The 22,938-nt window shown below is 38.6% G+C and overlaps 1 protein-coding gene across 8 annotated transcripts in view; it reads left to right on the top strand.

The window, feature by feature from the left end:
* WDPCP (WD repeat containing planar cell polarity effector) overlaps positions 1-22,938 on the top strand; it is a 214,286-nt gene that overhangs the window by 70,399 nt on the left and 120,949 nt on the right. For all 8 annotated transcript variants that reach the window (XR_013836996.1, XM_079969828.1, XM_079969827.1 and 5 more), the window contains exons 5-8: positions 1,007-1,077; positions 1,330-1,389; positions 9,359-9,473; positions 14,208-14,341. Coding sequence is in view for 7 of the 8 variants with exons in the window: in XM_079969828.1 (XP_079825954.1) it covers positions 1,007-1,077; positions 1,330-1,389; positions 9,359-9,473; positions 14,208-14,341 (380 nt within the window). In the remaining variant the exon portion in view is untranslated. The remainder of the gene's footprint in view (positions 1-1,006; positions 1,078-1,329; positions 1,390-9,358; positions 9,474-14,207; positions 14,342-22,938) is intronic.

Genomic DNA, 22,938 nt, shown 5'->3' with positions numbered 1-22,938 from the left:
TTGACTATCATGTCCCACTACTTTCATTGCCTAAGTCCTGTTCCATCCCCATTTGGACAGTCTCTGCACATGAAAAAGGTGAAAAGTATGACTGCCATCCTTTAAGGCTGATTAATCTTGAACCCGATGTTCCTGAGCTGCTGCAGCTTTCTCTGCACCCTTTTCATGTTAAGGCCAATGCAAGTCCGCCTTGTCCCAAAACATTCCCCCATGCCAAACAAATGCAAACCCACTGCCTTGCTCTTGCATTGAGACCCCACCACTAGCTGGCCCTGCATGTAGAACAGCTTTCTTGGAAATTCTATCTATGTTCAAGATACTGGCTTTCAGCCTCTTACCTTACAATACAAATTTGGCTTCCAGTTCTGCAGGACTATATTTTACTATGTCATTGGTGCCAAAGTGCGCTGAAACCAATGACTCCTCCCCAATTTCTGGTTGTTTATGGCCACCAGCTGAGTTGCTAAATACAAGACATTTAAGTTGAATGAAGTCTGGACTATTGTATTTTGGGGGCTGACTTCAGCTGATCTGAATGTTGGAATTAAATACAATTTTGGTGGTCTCTTACTCCCTCCAGATTAAGTTGCATAATTTTACTGAAGGCATTTGACAGAAGTGCCAATCTAAGCATGCTGGTTTCATTATACAGGAGGAGATAACAGTTTGATCGATGATACGACAGGGCATTTGGTACCATATGGTCTTAAAATATTTTGGTTGTGCTATTTTGAAAGGAGTTATTGATAATATCACTTAACTTGATATTGAACCTGCTTCTAGCTATTTAAATGTGTGTTCCCTTTGGGAAAAGACAGAACCTCTACCAGAGTGATTCAGATTGATTTAATAAAATTTTGTCTATGGAGCCTGTGTCAGAATTATAAACACATTTATTGTAAGATAGAAAATATTCAGTATTTAATAATAAAATATGAAGTAAAATCCAGCATTTTACATATCTGGATATGTAGATAATATCTTATACATACTTTTCATTTGCTAGCTCGAGATTATCCTTGGATACTTAAGAACAAACGTCCGGAAAAGCTGCGAGACACACTTAAGGAGCTAGAGGTACCTTTCAGAAAGTTTCAAGCATAATAACAATTAATCCAGTTTTTCAGATCTCTTTCAACAGCTTTAATTTTCATAAAAGATCATCCCTTCTGGTGATAAGTGCTCTTTTGTCTGGTGGGTTATCCAAAACAGTTGCATCTTTGTTTAGCATGTCAGGCAATCTCTCCTCCTTGAAAATCAGAAGCACTTTATCTACAAATGAAATGTGTACAGCCATCTATACACTGTCTATTTTTGGTTGTCCTCCAGGAACTGATGCAAAACAGTCGGTGTGTACTGAGCAAATGGAAGAGCAAATACGTCTGTCAGGTAAAATATTTTGACATGCTCTTGCAATGTTCTGTCAACAGAATTGAACAATTGTTAAGTGATTATGTAGAGGTACAAAGTTAACTGGTTCTGTTTGCTTAAAAAAACAATTTAAGACCCAGCTAAAATTCTTCTTGGTGAAAATGGCTATATTCAAATAGGGATGCAGTCAGGTAAAATGTATGATGTGCTGTGTTCTCATTTAAAATTAATTGTTCAATATATTAAGCAACTTTGAACTGGACCTATGCTGCGTCAGGAGTGTAGTTAAAGAGAAATTCATTATATTTTGTGCATGACACATTTGTCTGTAAAAGTACTTAATTCAAAATGTGCAGCACAGTGACAGGAACTGTAAAATAACTAACTAGTTTAGATTTGTTACCAAATGACGTAAACTGCTCAGAGGCCATAGTGGCATGTGTCTGTATTCCTATCTACATAAATATCCATACAATATATAAAGAAAACATCTGCTCACATCCTTGTTAGCAACGTGGGAAGTGGGAACAGGTTGAAAACCTAGAGTGTGTGATTCAGCATTCTAATCAACAGCTTTTCCTTGAAATATGTTTAATGTATTTAACTCATTAAAAGCTATTCCTAGCTTTTTATCCCTGATCTTTAACAGATATCTCCTTAAGCTTACCACTGCTTAACGGAGAGTGTTGAATTTTGAACAGTATTACTAATATACAGTCTAGCCCTCAGCCAGTGTCATTTATCCAAGCCCCATTAAAATGAATTGAATTCTCTTGTAATTGTAACTGTACTTTCCAAAGTTAAAATCTGTTCAACTCTAATAATATATTTAGCCTTCTCTTGTAACCCAATTACTTTTACTGAAAAATTCAAAGTCAAAAGTAAGATGGTGATGGTTAATAATAATACTGTTTAAGCTACAATCCCAGGTACAATCTTTTCCTTCTCCTCCTGCAATGAGGCTACATTTTAATATTTTAATGTTTCAATATTTTAATGTTTCAATATTTTAATGTTGTTTTTAAGTTGTAATCATTCAACTTGTTTTTATTATTGCTTGAAAGCCGCTCTGAGCCCGGCCTTGGCTGGGGAGGGCGGGGTATAAATAAAAATTATTATTATTATTATTATTATTATTATTATTATTATTACATGAGAGTATGCCCATTGAACACAATGAGGCATACTTCTGAATAAGCATATACAAAACTGTTGTAATCCTATGCCCACTTACTTGAGGGTAATCAGTGGTACATGTGTAGGATGACAAATCAGAGGTGACACTGAATCCAGGTAATATATCCCTCTTAAATTCAAAACTGAATAATTTATTTCACCTCTACTTGGCCTCCTTACAAGAGGACCGGAAGGTAGTCCTTCTTTTTAAATAAGAAGAAATGATACACGAGATCAGTAAATTACAGCACATTGGACTTCTGTACCAGGAGAATTGGTAAAAACTATTATTTAACCACAATCATTAAACATATAGGGGAACAAGCCTTACTGAGGATTGATTTAGCATGACTTCTGGCAAAGGGAAAGCCTGCCTTGCTAACCTTTTAGAATTGTTTGAGAGTGTCATGCAGATAGAAGCAATCTGGTAGACTGTGACAGCAAAGGTCAGGACTTGCTGATCCTTTGCTGGCATCTAGCCCTTTAAGTAGGCCCTGATCCACACTACCAGGCGCCAACAAGCTGATGACATTTGGACTAGGACCTGCCCTCCCATGAGACTGGAGGATGCAGTCATCTCAGGATGGCAGTTGGGAGGGGCAGCATAGCCAGGCCCTGAGATGTGCACTGTCTACTTCCTTCTGCACTTGTTGCCTGCCTTATTATCTGATTCCCCCACCGCCTGCTCTTCCGATGCCCCCGCTGCGAGGAGAAGAAGGTGGAAGGGCATTGGAAGAGCCCATTGGAAGGGGGGCATCAGAGGATAAGGCAGGAGGAGCTGGCCGCAGGTGTGTGTTTGTGCTATTTTCTGTTTTGCCTCCAGCAGCAAAAATCCTGAGGTGGCCCTGATTGGATATTGCCCACAAAGTCCACCTGGGAAGGGAAAAGGGTGAGGCACTATCCTGATGGCATGGAAGAAGACTGGCTGCTGTGTCTTAGGCAGAGTGAAGGGTGGGGAGACAAGGAGGATATAAAAAGGTTCAGAGGGAGGTAGGGGGAAGTACAGGGAACAGTGGAGGTACAGGGAACAGCCTGTCCACATTTTGATATAAGGGTGGGTTGAAGCTCTTTTGCACCTGAGAGGGAGATGTGTGTTTCCTCTCCCAAAATTTAAAGCCTTCCACACCTTCCTTGGCCTAAAAGCCAAGCATGGGTCTCACCCTTTCCTTCCTTAAGATTGCAAATACTTGGATCTACTTACCCACAGAAATATTTATTGTGTGTTGTTTTAAGTATGTACGTTCATTGTGAGGGGAAGATGAGTAAAATAAAACCATTACACTAACAATGATTTTGACTTGCATGTGTCTATAAGGAATGCAACACATTTTTTTTTATTTATTTTACAAGTTTCTGTTAGTAGAACTGAACTCTGATTTGCTGCTCTGCACATTTACTTGTGCATAGCTTGAAAGATGAGTATTATGACAAGTATGAACAGGTGATATTTTGGTTTTGAAATCTATTTAGCAGCATACAAGAACAATGCTAAAATTAAGACAATTCTGCAGATATTATATTTAAGAAGTGTCCAATGCTTGCATAATGCTTATGCTGCCCTTGCGTTTTAGCTTACCATCAAAGTAGTTTTCAATACTACCTATCAAGTGTTCCCATGACCTGTTCCCCTTCATTGCATTTTGAGGAGGACTCACTTGTTCAGGAGGCAACATACAGTTAATTACAATTATATGGTTGGATCAAATACATCTGCATCCAATTTCTGAAACAGTAACACATAAAACCAATATAGAAGGCTAATGTTACCATAAAGGAATATGAGTGGAAGGGAGTGAATGAAAACCTCACAAACCTGCTTGAATTGCCTTACAGTTGCTCTATTACTATTTGGGCATGCAGGTGGCACTGTGGTATAAACCACTGAGCCTAGGGCTTGCTGATCAGAAAGTCGTCAGTTCAAATCTGTAAGGTGGGGTGAGCTCACGTTGCTCTGTCCCAGGTTCTGCCAACCTAGCAGTTGGAAAGCATGCCAGTGCAAGTAGATAAATAGGTACTGCTGCAGCGGGAAGGTAAAAGGTGTTTCCATGCGCTCTGGTTTCCATCACAATGTCACATTGCGCCAGAGGCGGTTAGTGCTGCTGGCCACATGACCTGGAAAGCTGTCTGCGGACAAACACCGGCTCCCTTGGTCTGAAGCGAGATGAGCACCACACCCCACAGTCACCTTTGACTGGACTTAACTGCCCAGGGGTCCTTTACCTTACCTTCACCTTTACCTTTACCTGTGCACTGTTCTGGGTGATTCTTTCTAAAGGTTTTGAGCTTATTTCCTCTACTTTTGATGGTGTACAGTGCAGCTTTATATTTAAGCACTCTTCTGGTAACCTTTAGGCAACAATAAATTGCATGCATGCAGGTGAGTGGGCTGCATCAATAGGAGTATAGCATCTAGATCAAGGGAAGTAATAGTGCCACTGTATTCTGCTCTGGTCAGAACTCACCTGGAGTACTGTGTCCAGTTCTGGGCACCACAGTTCAAGAAGGACACTGACAAACTGGAACGTGTCCAGAGGAGGGCAACCAAAATGGTCAAAGGCCTGGAAACGATGCCTTATGAGGAAACGGCTAAGGGAGCTGGGCATGTTTAGCCTGGAGAAGAGGAGGTTAAGGGGTGATATGATAGCCATGTTCAAATATATAAAAGGATGTCACATACAGGAGGGAGAAAGGTTGTTTTCTGCTGCTCCAGAGAAGCGGACACGGAGCAATGGCTCCAAACTACAAGAAAGAAGATTCCACCTAAACATTAGGAAGAACTTCCTGACAGTAAGAGCTGTTTGACAGTGGAATTTGCTGCCAAGGTGTGTGGTGGAGTCTCCTTCTTTGGAGGTCTTTAAGCAGAGGCTTGACAACCATATGTCAGGAGTGCTCTGATGGTGTTTCCTGCTTGGCAGGGGGTTGGACTCGATGGCCCTTGTGGTCTCTTCCAACTCTATGATTCTATGATTCTAGGAAGGAGTGGCCTGACAGAGGTTTCTGATATTGCTGCCACATGTGTATGGAATTATTCGCATTGTGTACATGAACCTTCTCAGTTGCCTCTGGGTTGAAGCTTCCTATCCAACAGGGTCACTGTTATGGGAATGGCACTATTCTTCTTTTGTTTTAAAAATGTTATTTGAAGATTGTTGCAGGATGTGTTTGGTTTGCAGGCGGATTGAAGTGCAGTCGGATGTGAAGCTCTGGAGCTTGTGGTTGTAAGCATCATTTAGTGGACAATGGGAGGCTCTAACAAGAATTGGGGGGCTCTTCTGGGGATTATAGATAACCCTATGAAGGATGCACTGAGATCAGCAACTTAGATGCAGTGGAGCTCTGTTAGCTTTAATTCCCCAACCCTGACTCAGCTGAAGATTCAGTGGTGTAACTTGCTCATCACAGCAAAGCTGGGACTCAGCCAAAAGGGGTGCTCTGAGGATGTAACAGAAGCAAAACCAGACAGTGGGACTTGGGGTGAATTTTAAGCTTGTTCAACTAGGTTGTATGATCTGGCAACCTAGAATACAGTGCTAAAAGACTTGTTTTCCCTTTGCCAGGCTTCAGCAGCAGCAGCTCTGCTGATGGATGGAGTTTGGATCTGTTATAACTTTACTCTAGCTTAACTTGCTTACTCAAGTTTCTTGTGCATAGGATTACTCCTCAAATAATTATAAAATTCTCAGGGAAGAAAATATGACAGTCCTAAAAAGAGGTTTAAATGACATACTTGGCAGTACATTTATGTTGCATCATTGTGTTGTTATGTTGGTCACAATAAATATTGCATGTGAAAAAATTGTCAGTTAATATGTAATCACAGTTTCATAATGCTTGCTAAGAACCTCAGAGAAGAAATGAAAAATGTGTCTGTAGGTTGACATTTTCATGGAATTACCGTCATGATTTATTTGTTATAGGAGTTATGGACAGGGTTCCATGACATCATCATGGCATATCTGCTGTCACTGCATGTTTGTTACCTACCAAGCATGGATAATATGGGGTATTGATGCTTCACATTGGAATGAATGATAACAGAATTGCCCAATACACTGTAGCTTGTCAGTATTACTATATTATGTCATGTTTCTGCTAGTATTGTTTTGCTTTTAACATTGCACCTGAGAATGCTTAGAATGATGACTACACTGTGCAGATCTGGCACTGGCACTGCTGCGGCATAGTGGTTGTTGGCATAAGGAAGTTAAGTCACATTGGAAAAATATTCTATTGTGTTTGAAATACTTTTTTGTAGGAATTTTTGGGTCCTTAGCATTTGGGCCTTGGCTTTTCTGTTCCTCCTCCACACCCCCAAGATAGATTTTGTGGCAATCTCTTGTTGCTGCAATCAGGTGGTATATTTATTCTCTCACATACTAATATGTGAAACTTGTCAAGAAGACTTGGTGGTATGTGGTACTTCCCAGGGTTCTTTGGCATAGTGGAATCTATTTTTCTGGATTAATGATACGTTGCTTTCTTGAGCATGCCTCAGTATGGAGTACAGAGGTTAACCGTTTTTCCACCTGGCCTACAAACTAGCCTACTCAACTTCTAAAGAGTTTTGTTGTTCTTCAGAAACTTTATCATTTATATTTTGGGGGCAATTATAAGAACTAGCCGAACACCTCTGAGCTGTAAGATCACATTATCAACTTGAGAATAAATTGTGATTTTATCTAATCCAGCTGCAACATAAGGATAAATTGAAGTTTTGAAAGGTTGCCATAAGTGCTGGTAGAGTGTGACTGTGTCTAACATTTTTACTAGGACAAAACCTTAAAGGACATCTGCCATAACTGGGGAAGCTGATGATTATACAAAAAGATACTCACTAGATTAACAGAAAAATAGGTTGTTCTATTTCTAAAACCACAAACTAAATCAGAACTGCTTGATCTGGATATGCGTTTAGAAAGATCTGAATAGCTGGATTATGTTTTTGTTTGAACTTGTGAACCAGTTCAGAAGCAATCCTTTGTACAAACTTTTTATACTGTGTTAAATGCCTGTACTTTGATGGCACTAAACAAATAAATACTGGAATACATTTGATTTATATAGTTGAAACAGCTTTATAAGTTTTATCTTATTCATCCTCACAAAAGTCCAGCAAGGCATATTACTGTCAGATCACTTTATAGACTGAAAACTGAGGATGAAAAATGTTTATGTATGTCCATGGCTGAGGTGCTTGCACCTTTCTTTCCTACATACCGCTCAAATGCTCACATTAGTTGTTTTTCTCATAAAGTTCATTCTGCTATCTTTTGATACCAATTGATTATCTAACATAGTTGATCCTGATCCAGAGAAGTGCATGAAAATCTTCACCTTGCATTGGGGGTTTTGACTTCATTTGTTAAAGGTTCCTCCACAAGAAGCTTGTTCTGAGCACACACTTAAATTGGTTGAGATAAATGAGGCCTCTGTGTTAATTGTCTGCATAGCAATCTGTTCATAAGTTTGTAATAGGATAGCAGAACTATTCTTATGTGCTTATGGCCAGTGCTCAGGGATAATGGGAGTTGTAGTCCAACATCTGAATTGCCAACATGGGACAGGTAGAAACCTGGGTTAGCTGAACATTTGCAGGCTCCTCCAAAGTGTTCCACAACGAGTGCTTTAAAAGAGGCTTTCCAAGTTGATCATTGTGTCTTGCCAGGTCTCTTGTAAAATGTGCGCTCTCTCTCTCTCTCTCTCTCTCTCTGACTCATCAGGTGATTGACAGGTGGGTGGCTCTAACCATTTGTCAGTCATGGCCTGCAAGTAGCAGGGACAATAATTCCCCGCCCCTGCTATATAGTGTGGAGTAAAATGACACTCCTTGCTCAACAGGAGTGGGGAACCTTTCTTCCTGAAGCCCCACTTGTCAATCACTCGGTATTATGACAGGTTGAATCCCACCTGGCTCTCTGCAGAGATCAGCTGTGCAAGTGAGTTCCCCACCAATGCAGATGCGTCTCTGCCTGTCCCACATCTGATGTCACATCTAACATCAGCGGTGGGGCACATGGATGTGGACGGGGAAAATGGTCTCACAAGCAAAATTGGGATCCATGCCAGGCTGGATTTGATTCATGGACTGCTGGTTCTCCACCCCATGGTAGAACACAAAAACAACATATTTGTAATGTGCACCAATCACTTTTTAATGAAAAAAACCCTACTGCCTATGCCCACATTGCAGAGCCACAGAAGTCACCTTTAAAATGCTACTTGGTTGCAGTAGTGCTATGTTAACAAGAGCAAGAACATTTTTTGTATGCAAAGTGTACAAATTAAGCATGCATGTCCTATTTTGTGCACCTGTTCTCTTTCTCTCTTCTCTTCTCTGTTCCTATTTTCTGGGTTTTTAATATACCTTTGGATTATTGTTTTCATTGGCCCTATGAGTGGTTAACTGATTGTGCAGAGCACATGAATATGAGTTATCAAGTAACTCCACCTCACAGGTTCAAATCTATGGTGTCTTCTTTGCTTATCCAAATTTTTACTGGGCTGTAGCTTGGGGAAGGATTACAGCCATGAATAGCAGCATCTGCAGTTACTATTTTCCATGCAAATTATGGGGAATTATATCCTATAGTGAAGCATTTCATGCATAGTTGGAACAGATGTAGTCAAAGCTTGGTATGTTTTTGCTCCCCCCCCTCTCTTTATTCATTTATTGTGGTGCACCTAATCTGTTTTGCCAGCCAAGCTGTAGTATACGAAATCTATAAAAATATAGATGATAAAAGGTATTGTGGAACATATCATTCTCTACTGACAAGTTGCATCTCTCCCCCCCCCCCACTATTTGGTTCAGCTCCTCTTTCATTCAGGTGTGCTGGTATCCCTAGGCCTTTCAGGGCCACAGCTGGAGCGAGTGGTGATTGACAGAACCCTGATGGGGAAGCTCATCTCCGACACCATCAGCGATGGTAATTATACCCATGTGCAATTCAGTTCCCTACATTTGCAGTGGAACAGGAGGAATAGTATGTCAATTATAGTATGTCAATAGAGCAGTTATTACCACTGGGGACTTGGCAACACAACAAGTAATTGCATTTAATGCCACAGTTGCCACCCTCAGGACCAAAACCACTTTAGGAAAAATATTTAACATCAAAGTTTCTATTCTTATCAACTGTTACATTTGTTTCTAAATCTCAGTTCCTTGTATAATTTTCCCCAAAGGTATTCAAGTTTAGTACATGTAATTTCCTCCCATCTGAGAGCTTTGTTCTATATTAGTACAATGACTTGAAATAAACAGTAATACAACAGTAAAGCTTTCTGTGTGGCCTGTATCTAAAAGTTCAGTAATAATGTTAGATTACAGTATAAATTGACTTGGTCATTTTAAATACGTTCTTCCCAGTACTGTCGGCTGTGACTGAAAGCAGTGTCCCAAGGTCTCAGAAAGAGGGCTTCTTCCAGTCGTCCTCACTTGAGATCCTAAATATGTTAGGGAAACTTCAAGAGCATAGGTTCCTATTCCTTACCCATTGAAAAAAATGAACACAAAGCATGTGGCTTTTAAAATGGTATTAGACAAAATCTTAGAGGATATCTATCAGTTATTATTAGTCAGGATAACTAATGGAACCTTCACATGCCAAGTGCAATGTGCCGTCAAATAACACTTGTTGAGCTCTTGCTTCTATGCTTTTCTTGTGAGCTTCCTGAACATATCTGGCTGGCCTCTATTGGAAGCAAAGCTCTAGTCTAGATGGAGCCTTGGTTTGCTTTTGATGTGTTTGTTGCAATACCCTTATCTGTGGGAAACAATTTCTTTTTTAAAAATATAGACTTTGAAAACTAAATACTGTCTGAGGGACATGATGGATAAAAATTGCAGCTCTAGTCTTTAATTAAATAATCTTACATCATGTTTTTGCATGTATGTGGAAAGCACTGTACAGAAATACATTAATTTCACAATTGCCCTTCTAAGTAGATCTAATTCTGTCTTATAAAAGGACTGCTTGATACAAGGTTCCAGATTATGCTTCTAGCTGAAACAAAGCTGTACTTTGTTGTAAACTAGTATGCATTAACTGTTACAGCAATCAAATAGTATGTACAGTTGTCCAGAAAACATATGATGAATTGCAAAATAGGAAATATGTGTTTTTTCCTGTATTTGAAAGACACTGGAAGAAGTGATATTTTGTCAGCTAGTGAAAACTCATCTGTTCACTTGACCCTGCCTGGGCCTTTGCTTTTTATTGTTCCTTAGATATAGCAGATGAACATTTTTATACTTTCATTGGGTTTAATGCATTTTAATGGATTGACTTAAGTTATGTTGTATCAGTAAACTTGCTTCAATACTGGGGCTGCAATTTTTGTCCCTCATGCCCCATAGACAGTATTTGAATGGGTTGCAGTTACAAAAGTCTGAGGTGAACTCAGTTCAAAGCTTTCTTTAGAATAATACCTTGACAGAGGCTTTCTTCCAGAAAGGGTATTAGCATTGTTGATGTTCACAAGCAGTAAGCATTTATTAGTGCTAATGTACTTCCCATGGGTGGTATAGATAGGGTGACAGAACCTGTTTGGTTCAAGTAGTTAAAGCTTGAAAGAGGCACGCTTGCTCCTCTATCTACAATAGGTAACAACTTGTGTCTTGAGCCAAATCCGTATAACAGAAAGATCCTTTAACTTAAGTTGCACTTGTCACTCCTAAACAGTGTACTGTACTGTTCATACATAGCTTTCATCTAGCCTTTACTGCTATACATTACATATTGTATTTAATTTAACTGCCATCTGAGCAGTTTAAAATTACAGCTGCGCTAGGGAAAACAAACTAATCAATTAATTGAATAAATTTAAATACATAGTGGGTAGGATCCTGTATTCGGATTGGGGACCCAGGTTCAAATCCTTGGACAGGTCATGAAAACTAAAAGGTGCAGATTGCCATACCTTTGACATCTCATCAACAATAAAACTGGGGAGGGGATTATTTATTTATTTAGATTTTCTTGATTTACAGAAGTATGTGCATTGTCTCTTTTTTTCTTATTGTAAAGTTTTTCTATATATCAGTTACATATGATGTGAGGCATTAGTGTTCTATATACAAGGTTAGGGAAGGAGAAAAGAGGGGGAACAGGGGAGAGAAGTGGTAAACATATTCTTATATTTAGTGTGGGGTTTTCATGTCACCCTCATTTGGCTGGGTTCTCTTTCTGTTTCTTTATTGTATTTCCTTGGTAGTGAGAGAGTTTGGGTGTGGGGCCCAAGGTATGGTTGGCTGTGTTTAGTTGGCTGCTGTGAGATTTGTTTTTGTTACTTATAATAATTTTTATAAGGTTATACAAATATTTTCCAGCATAACATCATTTTTCTATAATCATCAAAACTATATTTGGCTATATAAGCCTAATACTTCCCTCATCCCCGACTTTTGGTTTTCCCACCTACTCTCTAATATTGCATTTTTGTAAGTTTTTATTATTATTAAACCTTAGTCTTTATCAATCATTTATATATTATACTTAATAATAATTCATAATCATTTAACCTTACAAAACTTCTTGTAACCCTGCTAGCGATGTCAATTGTTTACAATTGTCTTTCAGATATAACATAAATTTATTTCAGTCTTTCAGAAAAGTCTGGTCCTGCTGGTTCCGAATTTTCCCCGTCAATTTCGCCCATTCTGCATAGTCCAATACTTTCATCTGCCACTCTTCTTTCATTGGTATCTCTTCTTGTTTCCATCTTTGGGCTAATAATATTCTTGCTGCAGTTGTTGCATATAAAAACAATGCTTTATCTTGCTTGTGTATTTCTCTGCCTACAATACCTATCAAGAAAGCTTCTGGGGTTTTTTTTATAAACGTATATCATTTTCCAAAAAGCCTTCACCTCCTTACAAACCCACCACATATGATAAAAGGTACCTTCTTTTTCTTTACATTTCCAGCATTGTTTATTTGTTCTATACATTTTTTCTAATTTCACTGGTGTTAAGTACCATCTGTACATCATTTTCATTATATTTTCTTTAAGCAAACTGCATGCAGTAAAATTTATTCCATCTTTCCACATCCTTTCCATCCTTCTAACTGTATATTATGACCAATATCTTTTGCCCAATGTATCATTGCAGATTTAACTTCTTCATCATTTGTATGCCATTCCAATAGAAACTTATACATTTTTGACAATATTTTTACTTTATTGCTTAATAAATCCAATTCAAACCTGGATCTTTTATATTCAAATTCATTTTTCTTTTTATCTTTAAACATTTATTTGACAATAATGCAACCAATCATATACCAGATTTTTAACTTCCTCATAAGGTTCTAATTTCCACTGATTATCTATTTCCATCACCAAATCTCCACAGGTGGCCCAATTTTTTCCACATTTAACTTTTTTTATAGTTGTTGCCTCCAACAGCAACAACCACCATGGCATTTTACGCTCTAATAAACTCTTATATCTATTCCACACCTCATATATTGATTTTTGAATTATGTGGTTCAAAAAACATTTGTGAACTTTTACCTTCTCATACCATAAATTTGCCACCCAAATCTGTTATCAAATCCTTCCACATCTAATAGATCTGGGTTTTTTTAACAATATCCAATCCCTTAACCAACAAAGGCAAGAAGCTTCATAATACAATTTCAGATCTGGTAGAGAGAAACCTCCTCTTTCTTTAACATCTGTAAGTAATTTAAATTTTATTCTTGGTTTCTTCCCTTGCCAGATAAATCTTGTAATTACTTTTTGCCACTTTTTAAAATCACACACACCATGTAAAATCGGGATTGACTGAAAAACAAACAACACCTTGGGTAGTACATTAATTTTGATTACTGAAATTCTACCCCATAGGGATAATTTCATTCTTAAAAGAGATTTCCTACATCCTCCATTCATCCTGAGGCTACTTCCAAGAGATTTATATGATAACATACAGAAAGTTTTAGGGAGAGATATTCTAAATTCAGTGTAGCATCTGTGTAGAAATTAAAATGAGTAGCATAGGCCTGATGCGATGGTTAGCAAGGAGGTCAGTTCTTGACAACAAATGCTGAACACTTTCACGCTTTATCTGTAGTAGTACTTTCTGCATATTGCCAGTTTTCTAAACTTCAGAAGGCAGACAGTTGGGACAATTCACTTCTGGTATGTTGTATGTGAATACTTCCCAGATTTGTCTGTCCTTTGACTCAACAGCTGCAAGAAACTCAACTGCTGTAGTCGATTCTGCCACCTCTCTGGTACTTTTTTCCCTATGTATGCTTGATTGCAGCTGAATAACAGTATTTTCACTCAATCAGTGAAAGCTATCATAAAAGAGAGTTAGATTTCAAATTCTAAAATAACTGAAGAAGAAATGAATATAGGATGAGAAAGCATTATTATATTACAGAAGGGATTTGGAATATGATAATTTATTTAGCTGTACTTAATCTGAGTACCCCCTAAGCTTTATTTCTCATTTCCAGCAAGAGCCTGAGAAGATGAAACACTGCTGTCCTTTAGGAGATCACAGAAGGCTGAATGTAATATTTTAAGGTGTAGCATTGAAAATTTGCTTTTCTTTCCCCAGTGTCTCAGTGGAGACTTCAGTAATTTGTTTTCTTGGTGGTGACAGTCAGGTATTACAGTGTTGACAGTTTTTCTTTGTTTTTCAGCTGTTCTTACAGACAGTTTCATGATCTTGTCCTTTTGGGAGCAAAGCAAACTCTGCTTTATTCAGTTCACAAAGAAGGCAAATTCTCCTGATGCAAACATAAAGCTTGAAAAACTCTCCTCCTTGGATTTTAAGGTACAACCACCTGTGATGTTTGCAAGTTTGATCATTATAATTATGGGCAAACGTATACTAAGAGTGGATAGGTAATAAGTGTCACTTTCTAAAATATCCAAAACTAATTTTGAAATTGTAACTATTTGAAAGGTTCTAGTTTTTTAAAAAAACTGAAGCTTGAAACAGCCAAGTATTATAGATAACTCTTTTAAATGACTCCCAGAGATAAAGTAACTTTAGGCAGACTACTCTTGGATTAACTGGATGGCATTTTACCATTGTACTGTTGAGAGTGTATTAACTTATGGTCTCTGTGTGTGGTTTGGGTGTGTGTGCACAGTTAGGGGAAAAAACAATGCTGTCCAGTTGTAAAGACTGTGGAGAGAATAATTGGGTGCACTCTTCCCACCTTGGATCAAATCTATGCTTCTAGGTGCCATAAGAAAACTGCAGAGATAGTGCAGGATAGTACGCACCCCAGAAATGATATCTTTCAGCTTTTGCCTTCTGGAAGAAGGTACAGGGTTATAAGGACTAGGACTAGCCGCCTGAGAAACAGTTTCTATCCAAATGCGATTTTGGTTTTAAACGCAGTGTAAGGAGTCTCTGTGGGAGTATATTGTATTTACTGTAATTATGGGGTATCAGAGTTATTAGGGGGCTAACCAGGTTGGGATAGCTGGGATAGTAGGCTTGTTGGTTTTTGAATATCTGATGTAGATTTTTTTCAATTTCGTTGTTCTGTATGGGACAATGACAATAAAGATTATTGTATTGATTATCGTATCGTATCATAACTATTATGCTAAGCATCTATAGTATAGGATTCTAAATAAAATGGGTTTCTGTCTTGAGTTAGTAATCTAGTATCTCCTATATTTGTTTCTAAAACAGAGATAATTTGCTCACCATGTGTCAGGGAACTGCCATCAGTTCAGGAGGGAGAGAGCAAAAGCCAAATGAATTATAGAGAGCCTCCAGGGATCGTGGGAAGTAGCTCCTCTTCAACGGAGGAGAGTAAACACGCCTCCAGTGGAGAGGAGGTGCAGGAGTCGGAAGTGGCGAGGCTGTCCCAGGACTCCTTGCCTGGGAGAAGCGGGGAGGAAAGGGGTCCTCCAATGTCCACGCCCTCTTTGCGCAGAAAGCATCCACGCAGAGAGGGGAGGCGCAGACTGGGCGTCAAGAAGCTGCTTTGCTGGGGAAAGTTTAGGAACCGCCCACTCACAGATTCTGCCAGCGATTGAGTTAGCCACAGGAGAGTGGCGCTCCGGACAGATAAAGTTTATTTTGGCAGCAAAACCAAGCTTCACAGCCAAGTAGGGAGATATTTGCCTGCTTGCTCTTGAGCAACCCCTTGGAAACATAACACCATGGAACTGGAGAGCCACAGATATTCACAACAGTATAGTAATTTAAAATAAAATAATGGTACAAATGATGATGATCTTTGCAAATGATAATAATTGGGAGGGTCTAAGGCAAGTGTTAAGGGGCCAAGTCTTCTGCAAATCTGGCTGGATATGGCAGCCCACCCACCTTTATGCATGAATGCTGTAGAGGAGGTTACTGTATGCAACAGAGATCCAGAATCCAGAGCAACATAGATGATATGTGCTATTTAGTTTTGATACAGGGGTTTTGAATAAATTTTCCCCTTCTTAACGTATCTGGAAAATGTACAAAATATGAGGCTGGAGATTCTTCAAAGCAAATAAGTAAACTTTTTTATTTCATATTGTCTCTTTTCAAAATACAGAGTGGAGATTAGCAAAGAGGCTGGTCTCTAGTGCATCGAAAGAATCCCTCCTCCCCTCACCCTAAGTGGTACTAGAATGCAGAATGCAGGAAAATGTTTTGCTCACCAATATTTTTTCATCCTGCCACTTTTTTCTTCTTTTATTTTATTTTTGCTTAATCGGGTTTATAGCAGTAAGGCTGGCTTTTCTTGGATTATGTTACACTTTTTACCACATTAAATTATAACTTGTTTGTTGGGAATACTCTCTGCTAGAATGGACATCAAATACATTTTCCAGGCTGTTTCAGTTCAAGGCCTCCTTTCAGCACTGACTTGTGTTTGCAAGATTGATCCAACCTCTGTAACATGGATTTGAGACAGTTCACTGTTCACAAGGAACTGAGCTGATATGTTGTTTACTTCAAAATGATGCACACTTGTGCCTGGCTGAGTATTTGTTAAGCATGGGCTTTTAGTACCCATGATCATGATCTGTGGATGTTTAGCCTAACTGCAAAGCTATATTGGGAGGGCATCTGCTTTGATAATTTATTTTCTAACCATGTTTCTGGACCCATATGCATAGCCCAATACATATTATGCCAGAAACATTATCACTATTTAAGAAAAGAAGAAAAAACCACAGACAGCTTTGATCCATTGCGGGGGCGGGGGGAGTCAAAGCAGTATCAATAACACAATATTTATTAGGACCATCTAAAATCACAAATCAGTAAGCTGCCTTTTGAGTTTAACAGAACTCTTCCTCAGATTTGATGTTTCAAAAACAAAGTTGCTAGTTGAGGGCACAGTGGAAATTCAGTCTGGAATATGTTAACAGTTTTAAAATGATAATGCAGGAGACTCTTTGCAGATTGATTAGGTTAGACTGTGACCTGTACATATGGTATTTATAGAAAAATAAGTAATGGCAGTCTTATTTTGAAATTATGAATAGATAGTTATATCTGCATCTGGCACTTAAAGGAGGTTTCTTAAAGGACTCCCTCCCCCTGGCCCAGTACACCTCCAAGCCTGGCAGAAAAATAAAATTCAGAGAAGCACTTTGGAAGGACAAGCCCTCACTTTTCACAGTTAGTTCACCGTGTTATTTATTCTCAATTTTTCTACCAGACTTACCTTATAAACAGGAGGGAAGGAGGGCTGTGTGGTTTCCATGCTGCTGTCTTTCTCCCATTGCATGTTTCACTCTGTAAGCTGTTCCCACTGATACACTCCGGACTTCGTTTTGGAAAATTTATGCAGCACATTGAGCCCATCTTTGTGGCAACTTACTTATGAGATGCCCAAGCTCACAATGTCTTCAGTCTGTTATGTTTCCCCAGGAATTGAGCTGGGCAGGAGGATGGTAGCAGCCAGGTGTTTGCCACATTAAGTGCCCTAGCTGCAGGGCGGCAAAAGATGAGATGTGGTGATTATTTTTTGATATTTTTAGTAGGCTCCAGTTTTTCAGCCTATCAGAAAACTTACGGAAAACTGAGAATTCATAGACCCTGTTCCCAACAAAATCAGCGAACTCATCCAGATTGATACAGTAATATTGCCAGATTGATATAGACGAGACCAAAGAAGGCGCAAGGCACTGCTGCTCCAGTGACACCTGTACCAACCTTCAAGGCTTACACCATTAAATTTGTAAGGTTCCCCAATTAATAGTATGTAGTATCCATTACCCAAGAGAATGGCAAACTGGGGCCAGATGGCTGGAGGCCATTGCTCAATTCAACTCCTGCACCCATGTTCCACTGAACAGTCTTCCTAGACCAAAGTGGTATAAAGAAGTGGAACCTTTGTCACTCCCATCATCCTTGACCATTGGTTATGCTGGCTTGCCTGAGCAACAATGTCTGATAGAGCAACACTTGTTGAAGAAAAATCAATATAGCTTCTACAAAGGCAGCAAGAGCAGATTGTGTATGAGGTGGAGACAATGGCGCTGTTCTGGTGGCAGCAATGTGCTTGTCTGGGCAGGGTAAGGTAGCAGCAATGAGGTGGGGGGAGCTCCAGGCTCGTACATGTACTTTTGTGGGGCTATTGCCCCAGTGCTCCTCCCGTCTTACTGCTACTGCCTTGCCACATCCCCATGCCAAAGAACACAGTCCTGCCCGGAGAACGCTGCCTCCACCTCCTCTTCATTGAGGCAGCACTGAAATGTAAGTCTTGTCTTACTAACCCTTTAGAGATCTTTGAGTGTCAATATGCATCTAGATAGGGGTGATCTAGTAGACATTGTAATTAATAGACTTTAAGAAAGCTTTTGATAAAATTCCTCACAAAAGGGTCTTGATTCAAGAACAAAAGTTGGCTACAACTCATAATTAGTGAGGAGGAAATTTAACCAGAAGCCTGGCTTAGTTTGCCTTAGTTTAGTGTGGCAGTAAAAAAAAGACTGGAGAGGAGCGAAGTGACTGCACGCTCTTTTCTGCAAGCCTACAGATTTGCAGGGTCTCATTTAGCCAAGGTTTGGTTTAGCACAGAGCTTTCCAAACTGTGTCGCAACACATTAGAGTGTTGGCTGCAGTGTGTCACACAAACACTCTCCGCGCTCCTCCCGGGACTGGAAAGGGGTTAGTTTAACCTCTGATTTGCTAGTAAAACTGAATTACTGTGTCGCGAAATGATCCATGTCTAAAAAGTGTGTCACCAACATGAAAAGTTTGGAAAGCTCCGGTTTAGCATGTTGTGTGAACCAGGCCACTGAGTCCGGACACTGACCATGCCCCTTTCCCTTTGGAGTGACAGCATCCCATGTTGGGTTGCCATTCTTTCTTTTTTCTTTTATTTCATAGAGTCAGTCTTTTTTTTTAGATCTCCTTCCAGGTCATCTTCTCCAGCAGCAAAGTTAACAATTGCATTTACATTTTCTTCTTTATAGGTATTTTCAATGAAAAACCTGCTGCTTCTGTAATAAACTGTACAATAAAGTGTCAGAAAAGATTCTACCAAATATATCTACTTGACTCCTATTTTATAGCTATTTTTATTTTATGGGTATTGTAGTGGTTTAGTTCTGATAGACTTCTTATTGGCAAGAGTTTGGAAGTTCTAATCTTTACTTTCCTTCGATTGATGCATACATGTATTAAACATTCAAAGGGATGATGTTTTTACAACTACTACCTATAAAACTGAATACAGCATAGGAAGTGGCATTATGTTATGTATCACTTTAGTGTTATTGAATTGTAATTTTCTTTTTAAAAATGTATCATAGATTAAACAGCTTGAAAAAATTCAAGAGTTGAAAAAGACGAACTAATTTCCCTCCTCAATTTCATTTTTTCTTAATTACTCAATCCAACACCTCTGCATTTGGGGGGTGGGGCACAGTACACTGCTTACATGTAGAGGAGGGAAACTAGCAAGCACAGGAAGGGTGGAATATTATAACTCTATTTATTCTCCATTGTTCATCTTGCTCTTAACTGATGGGATCTGACCGATGCTGTCTTGTTCAGACAACTTTCACCACTAGTAATTGTGTGAGTCTGAGTTACTAAATTGGTCCATGGGAAAGGTGTCTACTGCTAGGCACCATCAACTTGATGACAAAATAGAGTAAAGGAGGTGGGGAGCCGTGGGAGTACGTTTGGAAGGCCTTCTTCTCTGACCTTTCCCCCTCAGTCATTCACACATTATTATTTATTTAGGAAATTTATACATTAAATCCCCCCCCCAAATTATAGAAAAAAATTCATATAAAATAATTCCAGGATAGTTTACATAAAAATATCAGCAAAGAAATAGAATATAATTAGCTTAAAAACATTGTATTGAAACTAGATTAGTACACAATAAGTTAGTTTTGGAGGGGCAATTACAGATAAAGCAATTAGCCTTAGGGGGGGGGAAATGAAAATTACTAACTTTAATATCTAATAATTTATTTGATTGTGAGCTCTGTCAGCACACATCTTAAAAATACTACCATTCCATTTCCCCTTTTATTCTTCTAAATTCCCAGCATCTTGGAAAGTTAAACCATTGACCTTTTACAAGTTTTTCATTCCTATAGCTTTTTAATCCATTTCAATTTACTGAGGAGTCAGAAGGGAGAGTACAAGGAGTTAATGTTTACTGTGAGAGAACAACAGTGGTAATTACTTTGATTTCAGTTCCTTTTGATGTGTATTCAGGGGATGAAGAGGTCAATAATATTATGACCATGCAAATAGAAAGAAGTTCTTTTGGCCATAAAAAACAGCAAAGGATTATTAAAGCATTAACCTTGATTTTTAATGGCCTTGGTTGAGTGGTGAGATCACAATTTGGATGAGCCTGATTATTTACTAAATACAATACATAAATGCAACGGGTTCTTAACACCCATTGCACTCTGGCATTATCGCATTACTGCCATCCTTTGTTGCCTTGCAGACAGGAATATGAAAGCAATCTGTCATGTAGTGAGACTGGCTCCAGAAGCATTTCTCTGATAAGAAGACCCCCTGCCCTTTGCTAGTGTCTGGTCCAGTAGGCTTAGCCATGCGCTTAATCCCCAGAAAGTGGTTCGATTATTGCTGACCAGCAATAGCAAGATAGGTTTTTTCCACCCCCCTAGCTATCAACCTTCCATTAATTCCTTAAGCAGAAATGTGGTGCAATCTATATTTCCTTGGCATGTGTCACCCAGATGGTGTACTGCTCATGTTTTCAAATAACCATGCTCCAAAATAACATAGTTTGAATAATAAATTCCACAAATCCTTTTGGAGGAATAGAGGCACACAATTCTCAAGAGCCACATAAACTTTACGCAAGATGCTATGGCTCATCCATATTACTTGGCGAAAAGTACATCTTCCCTTACAGCACTTGGCATTCTTAATCCAGGAGAAAAATAAATGGTACATCCAAACATTGTAAATGACCTTTTAATGTTTGAAGCTGTGTCTGAAAAAAGTAGCCTTAGCCTTTTGGTCAGTATTGCAGAACTTAATATGAGTAGCATTAAATCCTTACATGCAGGTCGATGCTGTCAAGCAACCATGACTGTGTGTTTTGGTATTGATTGGAGTCACAGCAGTAAATTCCTCCTTAACTCATGTGCTTCCTTATCCACCTATAAAACTAGGGACATAAGTATCTCTGCTTACAGTATTCTTTTGTTTACATGTACAAATGACGGGATGGAACTCATACATGAGTACATGTCGTAATAGTGAATCTAGATCCTAGATGTTTTCAGTATTACGGTTACATTTAAATACAAATTTAGATGTAATCTGTACATAATCAAGCACTGTTAATCCTATTGATTTCTATGGAAAAATTAAGCAAAATCTTTAAAATGTAACATTGGAAAAAAGAACTGAGAAACTCTCAAATTTGACGCATCCCATCACTATATGTAATGCACATACCATTTTTACTATGTGCAGTAGTAATGTGTAGTAATTATTAAAAATGAACAATGTGCTTTTCCATATATCAGTATACGTACAGGATACAGCTTAATACCTTTTTTGATCCATTTTTCTCATCTCACAAAAAATATTTTGAAACACACTGTTTGCTGGCTCATTTGGAGAAGATTGTTGTTCACAATTTTTATTTTGGTACAGTAAGAAAGCAGATATAAGAGTTCTGAAAAAATTGCAGTCACCCTCACTGTGATTCCTTTCCTAAAAAGCAGATAGAAATAGCTACTAAGATTAAGCACTGACCACAGAATGTAAGAGTGAAAGTTAAATAAATTAAAAGTAAAGAAACAGCTACACGATAAAGCAATTTTTAAAAAACTACCACAGCTTGAAGATGTTAATGTCAATTCTTCTGCATATTCCAAATATGTGTAGTCCAAAAAGAGCTACAGAATCACTACATAGCCCAGTCAATGACACATGGTGCCCCGCACCAGTTAAGGGTGCTAAAACCATATATATATTAATAAATAACATTAAAAATAACATTTCTCCTTAGGCTAGCCTGTCCAGATACATAGAATATTGACATGTGTTTTAATCTGGTTTTTAGCTTATCATTAATTTTACATATTTTTAATGTTTTAAATAATTGTTTTAACTGTTTTTGTTTTATTCTTCTTTTAAACTGCTTTTAAGTTTTTTTTACAGTCAAGTGGTGTATACAACCTCATTGTCACAATCCAAATGTAATTGACGGGTGGGCCTTGTAACTGCTTAAGTGTAAAAAAAACAGAAGTTCCACTCACTGACATCCTATAACATGTCTAGTTTTGCCCTTAATTTTAAGTTCATGTTCAGCACTACATGTTGTGCAAAGCATCTGCAAACTTACCACTTAATTAAGACTCATACTCCTCAAATAGAATACATTTATGGACAAAACCCAGCTACTTCTTTTAGGTTTTAGATTTTCAATGGGAGAGTTAAGCACAAGTTTAAATATATTGTTGTTGTGTACTTAAATAGCACCATCTGTGAACCGTGCACTTTATAAAGTCCGGGTATGATAGCTTGCTACCCAGTGAAGCTTTCCATCTAGAATAGTCAAAGAGAAAATGGAGGCATGGGAGAAGAATGGGTGTTTATGTCAAATTCATGATTATTTTCAATTATTTCTCCCACTGCCATCAGTTGAACTTAAACGTCTATGGTTGGCTAGATCTGGAGCTTCCATATTTTTCTGACCCTTGGGCACCTTTTCAAACCAGAGAAACACATGGACACTAAGTCCACAGCACAAGCTATTACATTATTACAACAGAAACTTCGTTCAAGCCTGATTTGGGTTGGGGTAGGAGTGAGGAAGGCACTCTGTGGGCACCAGGGACAGCCTCCATAGGCACTGTGTGCCCCACACAGATCATCCACCAAGGTGATCAAAGCTATCTCTGTTTCATAACTACCTGAAACTGGATTGATGTTCATAATTA

Source organism: Podarcis cretensis (assembly GCF_951804945.1).
Source record: "Podarcis cretensis genome assembly, chromosome: 3".
Classification (NCBI taxonomy): domain Eukaryota; kingdom Metazoa; phylum Chordata; class Lepidosauria; order Squamata; family Lacertidae; genus Podarcis; species Podarcis cretensis.
This window is presented reverse-complemented; position numbering and strand designations above follow the sequence as displayed.